The 15,951-nt window shown below is 37.7% G+C and overlaps 2 protein-coding genes across 2 annotated transcripts; one reads left to right on the top strand and one right to left on the bottom strand.

Moving 5' to 3' along the window:
• Positions 1-2: 2 nt before the first annotated feature.
• LOC129408387 (deoxyribodipyrimidine photo-lyase-like) lies at positions 3-2,988 on the top strand (the record flags this gene model as incomplete). The annotated part of the gene is made up of 4 exons (XM_055151933.1): positions 3-123; positions 1,269-1,390; positions 1,665-1,824; positions 1,921-2,988. Coding segments are annotated over 4 exons (552 nt in total), but the record flags the coding sequence as incomplete, so codon positions are not given.
• Positions 2,989-6,369: 3,381 nt separating this feature from the next.
• On the bottom strand, positions 6,370-9,268 carry LOC110173401 (neuromedin-U receptor 1-like). Its single transcript, XM_020939399.2, has 3 exons — positions 8,590-9,268; positions 7,397-7,624; positions 6,370-6,683 (listed from the first exon to the last, which is right to left on the bottom strand). The coding sequence occupies exons 1-3, from the start codon at positions 9,266-9,268 to the stop codon at positions 6,370-6,372; spliced, it is 1,221 nt and encodes a 406-aa protein (XP_020795058.2).
• Positions 9,269-15,951: the final 6,683 nt, after the last annotated feature.

Below are 15,951 nucleotides of genomic sequence, written 5' to 3'. Positions count from 1 at the left end.
TGGCACTGCAGGTCAAGAAGAAAGGCGGAGAGTCTTCTGCTCCATTTATTGAGGAGCTGGTGGTCCGCAGAGAACTCACGGACAACTTCTGCTACTACAATAAGAAATACGACAGCATTAAGGGTAAGATAAACATGAGCTAATAAAACAAAACTTTTATAGCATATGGGCAGAAGAACCTACAGAGTTTATTACCATACCATCTAAAACACAGGTGTCAAACATAAGGCCCGGGGGCCAGATCCGGCCCGCCAAGACCTTTAATGTGGCCCTTGGGTGATTTTCTACTAAAATATTTTAATTATATTTTCTATTAAAATATTGGTAATTTTCTGCGGTGCTTAGCATATCAGCATCTCCAGCGCCTCTGTACGTGGCCCCTCCCACCAGAGCAGCACAAATGAAGACTTGTCTCTTTCCAAACACTCTTAAAGGACGATCGTTTTGACTGTCGACCGTGACACCCTCATCAGCAAAATGTCAAAAATGAGAAAAGTGGACGTTGAGTGCAGGATTTTCCAAGAAAAATTGACTTATTCCTGTTTGCATACAAGTTAATGTTAAAACTTTGTGTTTAAATTGAATTTTTCTTAAAGTTTCAGGTTGTTCATAATATTATAATATTATAATAAGAAAGAGTTCATCAATTAAAAAGATTTCTGTAACAGATTTGCATTTCTCTGCACAAATATTTGAACTTATTGTTATTTTTGGGGTTTATATGACATGAGTTTTCTGATCCGGCCCCTTTGGATCAAAGTCGGTTGGATACGGCCCCCGGACCAAAATGAGTTTGACACCCCTGATCTAAAAGGACAAATTCTTTTCAGCATTTTCTGTCACATTTAAAGGTGCTCTATGTAACATCTATGGTGTGAGGTCTATTATCTGCTTGTTTCGAAGTTGATGTTTTTGCTTTGCCTGGAATATTTCACCATATGCCATTAATCGTATCAATATCCATGGAGCTAAATTACAGGTCATATCTGTGAACAGATGAACCGGCTTGCATGTTTTTTATTTTTTTGTAATATGCAAGGTCAATGAATTAAGTGCCATACTGTGGAACATTCTAGGCAAAGCAATAAAACTTTGCTAAAAAAAAAAACTTTGAAGCTGTTTTGGATTTTATTTCTCAATGAAAAGACCATTTTAGCTCTAGATTCTTGAGTGACTCCAGGCCTCTTGCATTTAAGTTTTATAGGCTGTCTTTTTGAGGGCTTTTAATACTTAACCTAATGCTGTTTGTTTGCATCCATGGTATTCAGGAGCATATGACTGGGCTCAGAAGACACTTAAAGATCATGCCAAAGACAAGAGACCCTATGTGTACACACAAGATCAACTGGAGAAGGCGAAAACACATGATGACCTTTGGAACGGAGCTCAGGTACTGTCTCTATAGTAACTTATTCAAACACAGTTATTAACAAGTTATTATTACATTTATCTTTTCTACTTATTTTTTTATTGAAATACACAAAATATCATAAACCATATATTGTTTAAAAAAGGATCAAACCAAATCAACTTCTATTTTTACACTTTTTCACACTTTTATCTAGAGGATTTCCTAGACCTGTAATGCAGAAATAATGTGATAACTAGACTTTGTGATAAAACACCATACAATCACTACTCATTTTTGTTTTGTGTCTCTGTAGTTCCAAATGATCTCTGAGGGAAAGATGCATGGCTTCCTGCGCATGTACTGGGCCAAAAAGATCTTGGAGTGGACGAGTTCACCAGAGGAGGCACTGTCTATTGCCCTGTACCTGAACGACCGCTATTCTCTAGACGGCCAAGACCCTAATGGATTTGTTGGTAAGAACCTAAAAAAAAACAACCGTTAATACAACTATTTATTACTTGAAATTATATAATGTTGTGATTTCTAACTATATTGTCCCACTGCTGCAGGTTGTATGTGGTCTATTTGTGGCATTCATGATCAGGGCTGGGCCGAGAGACCTATTTTTGGGAAGATTCGTTACATGAACTACAAAGGTTGCCAGCGGAAGTTTGATGTGGCCCGCTTTGAAAAAAAGTACCGCCCTAAAGACCTGTAAGAATGAAGGGATTTCACTGAAGATGGGAGTGCCTCTTAGCCTCTCAACACACTGTTCTGCATCTTTTCTTTTCTTGTGTGATGCTACTTGCTGTGTTCAAAGCATTTGTTACACTGCCTTGTTTTTATGGTTTTATTAAGAAATATACTCACCCAGTGGGCTTGAAAAATTGTACTGTAAATGAAAGGTGCAAAATATTTTTAAACATTCTATGACTTTCAAATCATGGCAGGAAGACTTAAAAATGTAAGTTGTAGTTTTGTGGCTAATTAACATCTAAAAGCAGGACTACAACCATAGACTGTATAAAGAAAATACTGTATATACAGTCTATGATCACAACCAAAGGTAAATCTCAACCATTTTTCATGGTGGGGGGGTGAATTTTTTTTTTATATTGGGATAACATTACATTTGTGATTATGCAGCTCCACTGTAAAAGCATTTGCATGCAGTAACTGAATTTTTTGGCTATTGTTTACAAAATAGTTGTATGCTTTATTTTATTTTATATATATTTGTTTATGTATTTGCTTCTAAAGACTTTGTTTTTATATCCCATTTATTCTTCTAAATATAGATTGTTTCTAAGGGACTATATATTACACATGCTTTTGTAACATGACACGATGTGTATTAATTAAGGACCAAAGCAAATAATGCAAAAAAAAAACAAAACAACAACAACATGTATGTACGTCTTAATTAAGTGCACCCTCAGCACAAAAGCACACTTCACTCTGTTACACAAATGTTCCTGGCAGTTTTGATGAGGACCCATGAACCTCTTGACACAAGCGTGAGTTAATCTTATTAATATAATAATTGGAATTCACATTTTTCTTACAACCAGAGTATGTCTGAATGTTTCTTCATTCATTTGTTTTGTGCCTTGAGATTAAACAGCTTCTTTTTCAGAGTTGTTGCCTCTATGGGTTTGTTTTTGATTATGCGTTTTATGTAGGAGCATAGTTATAATGAGGGTACAGCAAATTATTTCAAGAAAACAAAAACCTGTTTAAGGCAAAATAATTGTAGAGTACCCTTTTCAACCTGTGTTAAAGAACAGACTGAAGATTTTTTTTTTTACCATTGCATTATATTAGTCCTTGGTTTAAATATTCATACATTAATTCAATTACATCCATACCTTCAGTACTTAGAGCTATATTTCTATCACATCCATGTAAAATGGAACATATGAGGTGTGCTGTTGATAATTTTATGACACTTTTTTGTATTTGTTTTTATGGGGATTTTGTGCACATGACTGTAGAGATTTGGCAAAAGATAAAGGACACACTAAGCATAATTATGATAATACTGGGTGTTCGAAACATAATGAATAGAAATAAAAACATTTTTAGCTGCATATATATCTAGGTAACTAGGCTGCAGCCTTTGTCATCTTGAGGTAAACAGTAATGTTCTCACACAACATTAAAAGAACATAAATGCATTAGACATTCTTGTGTTGAGCTCTTGTAAACTGTAGCCATCAGGAGCCTGTTAACAGCGAGTTCTTCTGCAGTGATTGCTTCTGCTGTAATGTGGCTGCTGAGGAGGTGGTTTGCTCCTTGACTTTGCTGCACAGCTCTTGTTTGGACTTAAGAGAAGGCTATAGCATGCATCTTGTAGTGTTAGGGATAGTTATGATCCACCCTCATCTCTCCTAGAGATGACAATATCAAAAAGGACAAATTCAGAGGCTTGCTTGAGACCAGCATCTTATCAAAAAATAATTTAACTTCAAGAAGGAAGCGATGTATAATTCTTTTTAAAAATCCTTTGTATTATTTATTCAAATAAATACTATTAGTGCATTTATAGGTTAGTTGTTGTTTAATGGCATAGTGAGTTTGTTTCCATGGTAATAAGAGGTCTAAGTTTTCTTAACATCCAAATGCACAGAATGAAACATGTCTGAAGGAGCCGTATCCCTGATCTTTATTTTACAAAACACATTTGGAAAAATAAGTTACACTTCAAATGGCTGACACTAACAACTGCTAATGAAAAAACACATTATAACCATTATATCTCTACTACAATGTGCACAATAAAAAAATCACCACATGGCTTTAAAGTAAACATTAACATCTTGAGAGGTTTGCATTGATACATATAGCCTATTCATATGATAATACCACCTAAAACAAGGCAATTCAACTGCTCTACATCATGGACACTCCTGCTTACCCAATGCACCAGACAGAGGTCATTCTCCAACAGGCTCCGATAGCTCCGCTCAAACAGAGAGATACAGGACTACATTCATATCATACTCCCTATAACTGTACAGCTCACCCTTATGTAACAGATATTATTAATTAATTTCTGTGTTGTTTCTTGTACATATACATTTAAATAATTATGCCTTATTTACACTAGTCTCTTGTTATTTTTGCCACTTATTTTGAATTTATTTTGAACCTTTATATTTTTGCTCTTTGGTTTTATAATATATTGTGATGCATGAGCTACTGTGTCCACATAATTCCCTGTGTGGATCAATAAAATTTGTTTAAGTGTAAGTTTTACAAACATAGGCTAATAAGAACTACAAAGAAACAAAGAAACACATCTCCCAGAATATGTGCATGTTTACAGAACAGGGAGTGGAAATGCCATACATGATGAAAGTATAACATAAACAGCTGGTCTTCTACCTTTTCACTGATGCATTCAAAACAGTGAAACTACTGTATGAGTGCTAACTGTGTGTGCGTGGTGAAATGGAGGCTACTGATGCACTTTGCTGACCCCTGATACAAAGGAAATGAACAGAATCAGCAAAGGGCTGTATCACAATGTATTAATCAAGACGGAAATGTGCTGTGGTTCTTTTATCAAATCAAAAATGTAACAAAGACTTGCAATTAGCTCCGCATATGGGAATGGGGATTTAAAGGGCCCATATTACAAAAAAATTTACTCGTGAATTTTAAGCCATGTTATAATGCTGTTACCTCCTCAAAAACATACCAAGAGTTGTGTTTTGTTTCACTGACACATGAATGATTCTTTATTATTCTGTCTACATCGCCAAAATTCAAAATGCTCTGGTTCACTTTGTGATGTCATCAACAACTATCTGTAACCTTTAGTTCAACAGAGATGGGTAATTCCAGGACCAAAATTATCCAAATGATTCTAGAGAACGTGTATGGATCTTAAAACACAATAGAGCACTTCCTATATTACCACATGACATCACAAGGTGGAAAAGGGAGTTTTCAGTATGTGAAGGATGCAAGGTTTGTGAGTTAAACATATTTGAATGAAACAAAAAGCAACAACCAGTACGTCTGTCATGAGGAACCAACATGGATCACAAAATAACGTAATATAGCCCCTTTAAATATATTATTGTTGAGTATATTTTAGTTCAGGGGTAAATTCTCTATTCATATTTTTTTTGACTTCCAAATACATTTTTCCAGTCTTTGGTTTACAGTGTATTTATTAAATCAATACCAAATATAAATAACAGAGGGTTGAGTCAGAAAGGTCTTAAATCACAGGTGTCAAACATAAGGCCCGGGGGCCGGATGCGGCCCTCCAAGACCTTTAATCTGGCCCTCTGCTGATTTTCTACTAAAATATTTTAATTATAGTTTCTATTAAAATATTGGTAATTTTCTGCGGTGCTTAGCATAGTGGCGGATTGTTTTTACCTCATCAGCAAAATGTCAAAAATGAGAAAAGTGGAGCCAAGTGCAGGATTTTCCAAGAAAAACTGACTTATTCCTATTTGCATACAAGTTAATGTTTAAACATTGTGTTGAAATTGCATTTTTCCTAAAGTTTCAGGTTGTTCATAATATTATAATGTTTTGTAAAAGAAAGAGTTCATCAATTAAAAAAGATTTCTGTAATAGATTTGTGTTTCTCTGCACAAATATTTGAATTTATTGTTATTTTTGGGGTATATATGACATGAGTTTTCTGATCCGGCCCCTTTGGGATCAAAGTAGGTTGGATACGGCCCCCGAACCAAAATGAGTTTGACACCCCTGTCTTAAATACTTAAATGTGCGCTATGTAGGTTTTGTGTTGGAGGGTCGCTATGGAGATATTTCTTTGCTTGGAATGTTCCACTGTATGGCATCAAATTTACCTAGCATGCATGTGTTTTTGTTCCCTGTTCATAGATCTGATCTGTCACTTGACCTGGTGAAGTTTAATGCCATACTGCGGGACACCTCAATGGAAACAAACAGGACTCTCTTCTGGAAAAGTCACAAAGTGCGACCTCATTTAACTGACACATTTGAATATGTATCTGTCTTTATATTCACTATGACAGTCCCTTGGTCTCACTTGGTGCCTTGTGGCTCAGTGTGCTGCGCTGGGTGAGGCGCAGACTGGAGCGGTTGATCCAACTGGAATGTGGACAGGTCAGATGGCTAAACATCTCCCTGAAGCGCGTGGACATGAGGCTGTAGAGGACGGGGTTGACCGCAGAGCTCAGGTAGAAGAAGACGCCGGAGACTATGTGCACCGGTTCAAAGATCATGAGGTGCAGTTCGGACGAAGTGTCGAGAAAGCTCCACATGAGGCGGTCCACATGAAAGGGGGCCCAGCACAGACTGAAGACCACCACGAGGACACCTGCAGGGGGAGACAGGTCAGAGCACTGCGCCAATTCTAAATAGAGCATCAACAACGGGCAAGATGAATAGTTTAAAAATATACAAAAATTACTAAAAGAATAGACTTCTGGTTAGACACTGGTCCTATCTTGCAATTTTAACAGTACAGTGACCAAATCTGGAGCCACACCACTCTCAGAAGGCTGAGCAGGGTTAAGCTTGGTAACTACTTAGATGGGAGACCTCTGGGAATAACAGGTGCCACAGCAGGACAGCAATGGCTATAGTGGAACGTAGCTGTTGTGTGCTTTTGGTGCCACTTTATAAATCTGATGCATTATTATTTTCAGCAGTGGTTATGGTACAATGTATTGTCCTCTGCCTCTGTTCCATCCTTCATTGCTGCTGGAGCAACCAGTCAGGAGCAGTAACACTATGAACTAGCAATTTTGAACTTCTCCGAGCTTCATGTCGACTATCTAAATTATACTTTATCTATGTTTCTTAAAATAGCCAGAACTTTACTTGGTATTTGCCTTTTTCAGTTGAGAGAGCACAATAGCTATTATAAAACAGTTACTTATAAAACAGTCCCATCTATGACTTCAACATCATCAGCAAACACTGACTCATACAAAAATAAAAATTGAACTTTAAATAATAAATAAATGACATCATAAATGTCATTCATTAACAGGTAAGCATCTCTATAGAAACAAAGACGGTTCTTACAGAGCATTTTTGTCACTTGCAGATTGCGTCTGCCCAGCCTCTGCATGTGAGATTCTGACACACTGTCCACTCCAAGCATGGCGGAGGGGTCCCTCATGCCCCTCTCCCTGTAAAGCGTGAGGCCAATCAGGAGGTACAGCGCTCCCATGACCAGCACTGGGAGCACGAAGAACGCCAGAGCTGAGATGAGGATGGTCAGTTTGTACATCCAGGTGGGCTTCAAAAGATCTAATAAAGGCAAATACATTAAAGAAAGAAGGAAACGCCAGGGCTTGGATTTGGCACTATTAGAGATGTCTATGGGTTTCAGTTTGATTTTGTTTTGAATTGTTAATTTATATGGCAATGCTGCTTATTTTTCATCACTCTGAAACCCATGTATTACCAGATAGGCAATGGTCTAATCTATGCCCAACCATTCTGTCTTTTTCATGATGTTGATTGATCATGATTTTCATTTAAATTTATCTTAATAATAAAATGGTTTTCAATAGAAATTTCCTGAACATAGAATACAGAGCTTGAATCATTGCCATTTAAACAAAAATAATAAAAGTCTGAACTACACCCCAAAAGACATGCTTTTACAGACAGAGTATTAACCCAAGTAAACCCAAGCATACCATTAATCATTAGGGATGACTGAATCTCAATCTTGAATATGATTCATTGCCCAATCATTGTGTCACTGGGCAATACACTTCTCCCTTCTTGTTTATATATGAATGTAATGAATGAAAGTTTGATTGATGGTGCAAATTATTATTATTATTTTAATTAAAGGGTTCATATTATACTATTTTTGATCTATGTTATAATATTGTTAATTAATGTAGTTTCCTCATCACTAACATACCTGGAGTTGTGTTTTGGTTCATTCATGCATGTTTAATACACAAACCCTCTATATTTAGGCTGTTCTTCTCACAAACTGAAAACATTCCACCATCATCATATCATGTGCTCAGGAAGTGCTCCAATATGCTTTTAATGTCCATACACCTTCACTAAAATAAAACTAATAAAAAGGATTATTCAAACACAAGTGGATTAAATAAAACACAACTCTGGGTATATTTTTGATGTAACAAAATTATAACATGGCTAAAAGCCCAAAGGAATCAATTTAGTTTAATGTAGGACCTTTAGAACTTCCCAGTGGACATAAAATAAAAGTATAAACATTGACTCACAGCACATAGCCGAGCGTGGAAAGTGGCGTCCAAACTTAGGTGGTAGAAGGAGGATCCCGTGTAAACTTGTATTGGGTATGGCACAGATCATGGACATCACCCAAAGCATCACGATCACCCTTTTGACATGGGCACGGGTGGAGAGGCTCTTCACCTTTAATGGATGTACGACTGCTACATACCTCTCCACACTTAAAGCAGTGACGTTAAGCACAGATGCAAAACAAACTGTCTCAAATAGAAAAGTCTTGAAGTAGCAGCCGCCCTCTCCTAACGGGAATGGATAACTCCTCCACATCTCCCACAGCTCCAGAGGCATGCCCATGAGGAGTACGAGTAGGTCTGATAGGGCCAGGCTTAGCAGGTACAAGTTTGTGGGCGTCTGCATGGCTTTATAGCGCAGAATCACAGCACAGGTCAGAGAGTTACCCAGGACCCCCACAAGGAAGATGCTCAGGTAGGTGATGCAGACGGGGACAAAGATGGGCGACCGGAGGGGTCCCAAGTGAAGAGCTAGGTACTCGTCTTCACTCAAACATAGCTCATCCAGGTCCGCAGAGCTAGCATTAGCCAAAAGAGAGATGTTCATCCCACAGAGCAGAAAGGAGTCAGGGCAGCCACTGGACGCACTGGAGTCAACACTGGAGAGGGTCTCAAGGGAGCAGTTTGGGGTGGGCATCATGGCATGCCTAAAAAACAATGGTTTACACATGTCAGAGAGTCATCCATCATCTTTCCAAATCCACTAAAATGAATCCTCCAAGCTGCTACTATAGTCATTGTTGGGAAAGAACTGAATACATGTACAGAGAAGATGCATTCTGGATACTAATTTTGAATAGACCTATATTATATATATTCTCATACAGTTACTTTTTCAGTTGGTGGTGCAGTATTCAGAAAAATGTTAATTTCATAAAATTGAAGAAATACATGTAGTAGACCTACCTAATCACACCATTTAGGCTTCAAACTGCACAGAATTAGTGGGAAAAATAGAAAACACAGCTTTTGTAGTGCGGCATGTGTGATTTTCCTTCTCCGTTTAGTGATAGCAAATGCATTAAGAATGGTGAAACAATGCAGTTTTTAATCCCATCATTTAAATGCCATTCAGTATAAAAGTATTCTTGCACAGGGATTTGTGTGGTGTCTATTGAATAGTGATTAGGACTGACTCAAACCTTTGATAACAATTTAATTTATGTCATTTTTCAATTTAGAATCTAAATCTAAAGATGTACTATGCAGTCATACACAGACATACACAGATAATCTCAAATGACCTCAGACTATATGTCCTTGTCCTAATAAGGCTGGTCTACAGTGGTTCTCAAATCAGAGGTCGGACCCTACAGGGGTTACGAAGCTCTGAGCTGGGGGTCATGGGATGATTTCAAAGTATTTTATTTCTTCATTATTATACAGTAAGTGATTTTGGACTGAAAACTGCAGATCAAATAGCACAACAAATCTAAGAAGCAATATTAAACCTGATTTAACAAGCTACTTGCAATAATTACACCATCAACATCATTTTGCAGTGGGAGTCTTAAGTTGGTTTCATAGTTATTTTGGGGGTCCTGGACTGAAAGGTTTAAACCCATGGCCTGCATGTTTGTAGCAGTTACCTAGCAGCAGCACACAGCCTTTACGTGCTAGTAAAAGATTCATCCATAAATGCACAAATCCACAGCATTAAATGTATTGAGTAGTTCAGCTTCACTCACAAGTGCTACGAACAGGAATCTTCCAACTATGTTCTGATTTGTATTTAATGCAGTAAATATGGCTGCAGAGTCAGTATTTTTATCTATACTGAATTATTTGTTCGACAAAACATTATGAAATGCAAACATGATAAATATCTCATTCAAACCTACCTTTCACTCCATGTTACGAATCACTGATATAGAACATAAACAACATTTCAAAAGTAATTTAATACTTATATCTGCTAATTAGTAATTTCCAGAAGATGTACCTATAGTGTCCAGTCCTGTGGTTGTGTCCTCTTAGATTCGATATGGGAACATTATGAGACTTCCCTCTAGTTTGGTGTTTGCTTCAACCTATAAGTATGTGCGCTCAGCATTAACCCCTCCCCTCTCTCTCTCCCTCTTATCTTTCCCCCTTCCTCTCTCTCCCCCTCTTCACCCTCTATTTCCCTCCCTCCTCTTCGCTCTCTCCCTCTTTCTCTCTCCACCCTTTTAACCTCCCCTTACTCACTCTCACCCCCTTCATTATCCCCCTCCTCCTCTCTCTCCCCCCTTCACTCTCTCTCTTCTATCTCCCCCCTTCTTTCACCCTCTGTCTTGTCCGTGTCACCCTTTTCTCTCTCCTGTCTCGCTTTCCTCCTTCAATTCTCTTTCTTGTTTCTCTCTAATCTCACTCTTCCCTCTCTTCTCTCTCTCACTCTTTTCCCTTACCTGTTCTGTGTGCCCTGGAAGCTCTCCCCCTTTACTCACTCTCCTTCTCTTCATTCTCTCTCTGTCCTCTCTGTCTCTGTCACCCCTCTCTTCTCTCCTCTCTCACTTTATCTTTTTTCTCTCTAATCTCACTCCCCCCCTTTAATCTCCTCTCTCTTTCACTCCCATTCTTCATTCACTCTCTCCCTCTTAACACTCTCTTTAATCTCTCCCCCTTCCTTCACTCTTTCTCTCCCATTCTTCATTATCTCTCTCTCCCAACTTCTCTCTCTCTGTACACCCCTTGACTCTCTTCTTTCTTGCCTTTCTCACCCCTCATTCTCTCCCTTTATCTCTTGATTTCCCCTCTCTCTCTAATGTCACTCTTTCCTTGCTCTCTCTCCATCTTAACTGTCTCCTCCTCTTCAGTCTCTCTCTCGCTACCCCCTCCTCTTCTTTCTTTCTCTCTCCCTCTTGTCTTTCTCACCCCTCTCTCCACTCTCTCCTCTTGGTCTCCCTGTCACCCATCTACCCCTCTTCTCTCACGCTCTCTCTTTTTTCTTTCTCTCTAATCTCACTCTTCCCTCTCTCTCTCTCTCTCTCTCTCCCTCTTCTCTGTCACTCCCCCTCTCCTCATCCTTCCTTCTCTTTCACTCTCCCTTACGTGCTTTGCGAGCACTTGAAGCTCTTTCTTGACATCTATACCATTCGATTACACCTGACAGAGGCACAAGGGAAGTTCAAATTACTTTAGCCTACAGATATTGGCCCTGGGAGACACAGTTAATAATAAGACAGAAATAGCTTTTTTATTTTCATTTCTACCAAGATTCTGAAATGAAACCTGTTTGCGTTGCCTTCTCAACACGCAGGTTTTAACTATAGGGCTGGGATAAGTCATATGTTATGCTTATTATTACTACATTAAAAAAAAAAAAAAAAAAAAACTGAAGCAAATTTTTCATTATAAAGCATTTCTACCTATTGGTCTGCTAAAACTTTGTATTCTAAAATGTCAACTCACAGCATTCTCAACTGTACCTGCACTCGAGGACCACAAATTTAAGTTAAATATTTAGTGTAGTGCTCATATACCAATGATCAAACAAGAACTTCAATTATAAGATAAAAAAGGGTCTATAAAGGTTGGCATATTCATCATACAAATGCTGACAAAGTAAAAAAATCAGGTTTAATTACAGGCATTAGTCTCTAGACCGGTGATTATGGTGGCGTCTTCAAATCCTCCTACAGCAAATTCTCTCCTGCATCCTCTTCTCGAGATACATGCGAGTAATTTGTGAAGTGAACTATGTGAAATAAGTAGGGCCACAATGACTCGTCAGATTAATCATGACTAATTGATTCATGTAATTATTGATAAATGTTATCTAGATTATTCATCATCAGTCTTTGAATTTTTTTGTATCCACACACCTCTGGTAGTAAATCAAAATGGCAAAAGAATAGATTTAGAGATATGAAAAACACTGTGAACCTACTGAGCATATTTATCTAGTTTGTATTTTAAATCTTCTAAATCACAACAGAAATAACATTTGACATGGCCACTAACTGTAAAAATAACTGCTGATTGTACCTAAATAATCATTGGTTGCATCTCTAAAAATGGTAGAAACTGTCCTTGCCTAAAATCTGTCAGACATCTGCAGTCTGGAAAATACAATCTAGTTGCTCCCTCTCTTTAACATTCCATTATTGATGGTAAGGGAATCAAATAGTGGCATGTACAAGCCCATAAAAGTTTGTGAAAGGTATAGGAACTATACAAGTAAAAAGCACCTAAGCTCAAGCAGATGTTTCTTCAAGAGGCAAAGTCAACCTTTTGGCCCCAGATGTCCTCAGTGATGCCTCGGTTAAAGCTGTAAACTGTTCCAGTGTGAGACAGACAGAACAACAGATCACAGCCACAGCTCTTCTGAGTCTCTGTCCATCACTGACACTGTACCAAAGGAGACACGACTCACACTCTTTGGCCTTTTTGTACACTCCAAAAAGTCTTCACCCATTTTATCCACAGATGCAGGACAAAGCTTTTTGACTATTTATTTATTTACTTGCTATTTGCATTCAGTATATTTACAATTTGATAATCCTAGTGTTTTTTTTTTTTCTTCTAAAAATTTGTTACCAAATCAATATGATTGTGTGAGAATTATAAAACAAAACTTTACTTAGTTAAATTACTATATTTAGTAAGTAAGTGCTATAATACTTACTAAATATGTTAAAACCTAACCATGGTAACAGTTGGTGAAAGAAAGAGCTTTGTTAAAGATGAGACAAAGTCTCAAATGTTCTCATGAAGAAAAAGTTGGTTCATTATTTTTGTTTCATGTAGAACATCAGGTGAATAAAAACCGTCAGAGTGGTTGTGTTCCAGATGGGTCAAGTGAGGCAATCAAAACCAAATAAATAAACTTTGGCACTAAGACCTGGCCAGTTGTGGGATGTCTTTCTTGTGATATTTGGAGAATATAATGAAAAAAAAAGTCACTGCTGGCAGAGAAGAGAGGGTGGAGAGACAGAGGAAACTGGAGAGCTCTGCTGCTATGGCTCAAAGGATGGGACATTTATAGTCTATACCTTAAACAGCACAGCCCCAGTTTAATATATGATCTGTAGTCAGACAGAGACAGAAGAGAAGGCTTTCAGGCTCATATCAGCCTCATGTAAATGTGCTACATAGTACTTTAAGCTTTAAGTCAGTTTGATTATGTGATAATGCCCATGAGAAAATCATGCTCTCTTTTTAATGAATCATCTTGTATAAAAATTATGCAAAATCAATAATAATAATTAAAAAAAACATAACAGTGGATGATATTTGTGGCTGTCTCTGGAGAAAGGCAAATATATTTTTCTGTCAAAATACATATTCCTTTCAGCAACACATTTAAACTGAGACATAAGCTGTGCAGAATGGCCTCGAGGTAGAGCGTAGCCCACATGCAGACCACACCTGGTAAATACTAGTGCACAGACGTACGCCCTATACTGTGTGTATGCTGGAGGTGTCTGACAAAGAGCTGCATCTTTAATACATCACGCTAATAGGAAACACTGTACACACTGCATTTGTCGACAAGCACGAACACGACTACAGAAATCTGAAGACAATAAATCATTGGCACTACTTCTGTCGAAGGGCAAACATACAGGTTTAGTCCTTCTTGCTCGCGCTCAGTTCAGGCGGGCAGACAGATCTCCCACAATCCCCTTCTTCTCTGCACTGGGGAGAACATTGTCAATCACAGCTTTTAATCAGTGATACATGATAGCAAGAGACTGGTACATTTAACACTGCGGTCTTACATTCCCTTAGAATGGGATTAAAATGGCTTCATTTGTCAGGTTATCCTCAACTCCAATCAATAGCTGTTATTGCCACTGGAGGGCTTTTAAAATGAATTGTGTGGTGGATTCTGGCAAGTTCTACTAGATTGCTTAAAGGGCGCATATTAGGCTATTTTCTGATCTATGTTATAATGTCGTTTCCTCGTCACAAACATACCCGGAGTTGTGTTTTGTTTCAGTCACATATGTTTAACACACAAATCCTGCATATTGATTTTGATGTCATGTGGTAATACAGGAAGTGCTCCACTGTGTTTTTAAACTTCACACACCTTCATTAGAATCATTTGGATGATTTCAGCCCTGTAACTGCTAACTTCCACTGAACAAAGGAAAAATTAAGCTATTAACTTTAAACCCAATATTACGTGACATCGCAATGTGGAAGTGAGCATTTTGATCTTTGGAGACAAATACAAGACAAATATTATAGACTTAATCAATCATGTGTGAATAAAAGTGAACACAACTGCAGGTATGTTTTGAGGAGGTAAGAACATTATAACATGACTTAAAGCTCCCAATAATCAGTTTTGTGTAATATAGGACCTTTAAAATTTCTCATTTAGGAAAAAAATCTCTAATACAAAATCTAGAATACAAACTAGTAAAAATTAAAGTAGTAGTTTGACTCTGATCCAGTGTTGTAAATTAACAGAAAATTCAATTACTTTTTGTAGGTGCATATAGAGGCACTCTTAGATGACTGCAAGTGTCACAGTGCATCTCTGTGAGTGGTCCCCACCTTTGTGGAGTCCATCAGACTCCATTAGAGTGAGAATAGTGGACTTCAGCAACACATCTACTGCTCATTTAAACCACTATGCTGTACTCCAAAAGATGGCAGCATTAAAGTCCTTCATGACAAATGCAAGTACAAATAGAATTAATTAACTGTAAATATGAACAAAAAAAACATAATTACAATTAAGCTATTAAAGTATAGGCTAAATCAAATCCCTTTAAAGAAAAGCAAACTCTTATGAGCACGTTTTAGCTGTATGCAGTTCATGGGTGTGTTGATTTTCATGCAAAAACAGGGCACCTTTGTAGCCCTGATAGAATTTGACATGTTTGAAGACAGTTACTGTGAAGGCAGGGTGCACACCTTTGTGGCACTTTATTTAGCCTATAATACAATATTCGCTGAAGGTTAATACTGTAATGGCAAACAGTATTTTCTACAACAGACATTTACGATAAGTGTAGTGAAAAGTTTGTAGAGTTGGAAGATGTGTGACCTAATTTAACCTCCCTCTGATCTCTTTCCTCTGACTTTACTGCTTATATGTCTCTATAGACCGGTCTGAATTAATGCATTGTAACGGCTTTTTATGAGTAGCATCGTCATTGTAAAATATTACTGAGACTGCCCAACCATATCCATATTTTACTAGCACTCGCAGTCAGTTGCACTTTTCTTTTTACGCTAAGATTTAATTGTGTTGCACTTTTTAATGTTACCAGTAGAAGGCACTCGCGCTCCTTCAGTGAATAGAGCATGAAAAGAGCTCCTTGGATTTTTCTTCAGTAACTACCTTACGGCAGAATGTCAAATCAAATGAACCAAGTTAAC

Source organism: Boleophthalmus pectinirostris, unplaced genomic scaffold (assembly GCF_026225935.1).
Source record: "Boleophthalmus pectinirostris isolate CB_2022bp ecotype Guang Dong unplaced genomic scaffold, ASM2622593v1 HiC_scaffold_16, whole genome shotgun sequence".
Taxonomy (NCBI): domain Eukaryota; kingdom Metazoa; phylum Chordata; class Actinopteri; order Gobiiformes; family Gobiidae; genus Boleophthalmus; species Boleophthalmus pectinirostris.
The sequence above is the reverse complement of the archived record's forward strand: the minus strand, read 5'-3'. Positions and strand labels throughout refer to the sequence as shown.

Bases quoted from the DNA above. Each gene is read 5' to 3' on its own strand.
- LOC110173401 (XM_020939399.2), bottom strand. From the start codon at position 9,268: ATGCCCACCCCAAACTGCTCCCTTGAGACCCTCTCCAGTGTTGACTCC. The intron at 7,625-8,589 runs GTGAGTCAATGT...TGCCTTTATTAG, and splicing joins TCCACGCTCGGCTATGTGCT to ATCTTTTGAAGCCCACCTGG. The intron at 6,684-7,396 runs GTAAGAACCGTC...CTCCCCCTGCAG, and splicing joins GCAAGTGACAAAAATGCTCT to GTGTCCTCGTGGTGGTCTTC.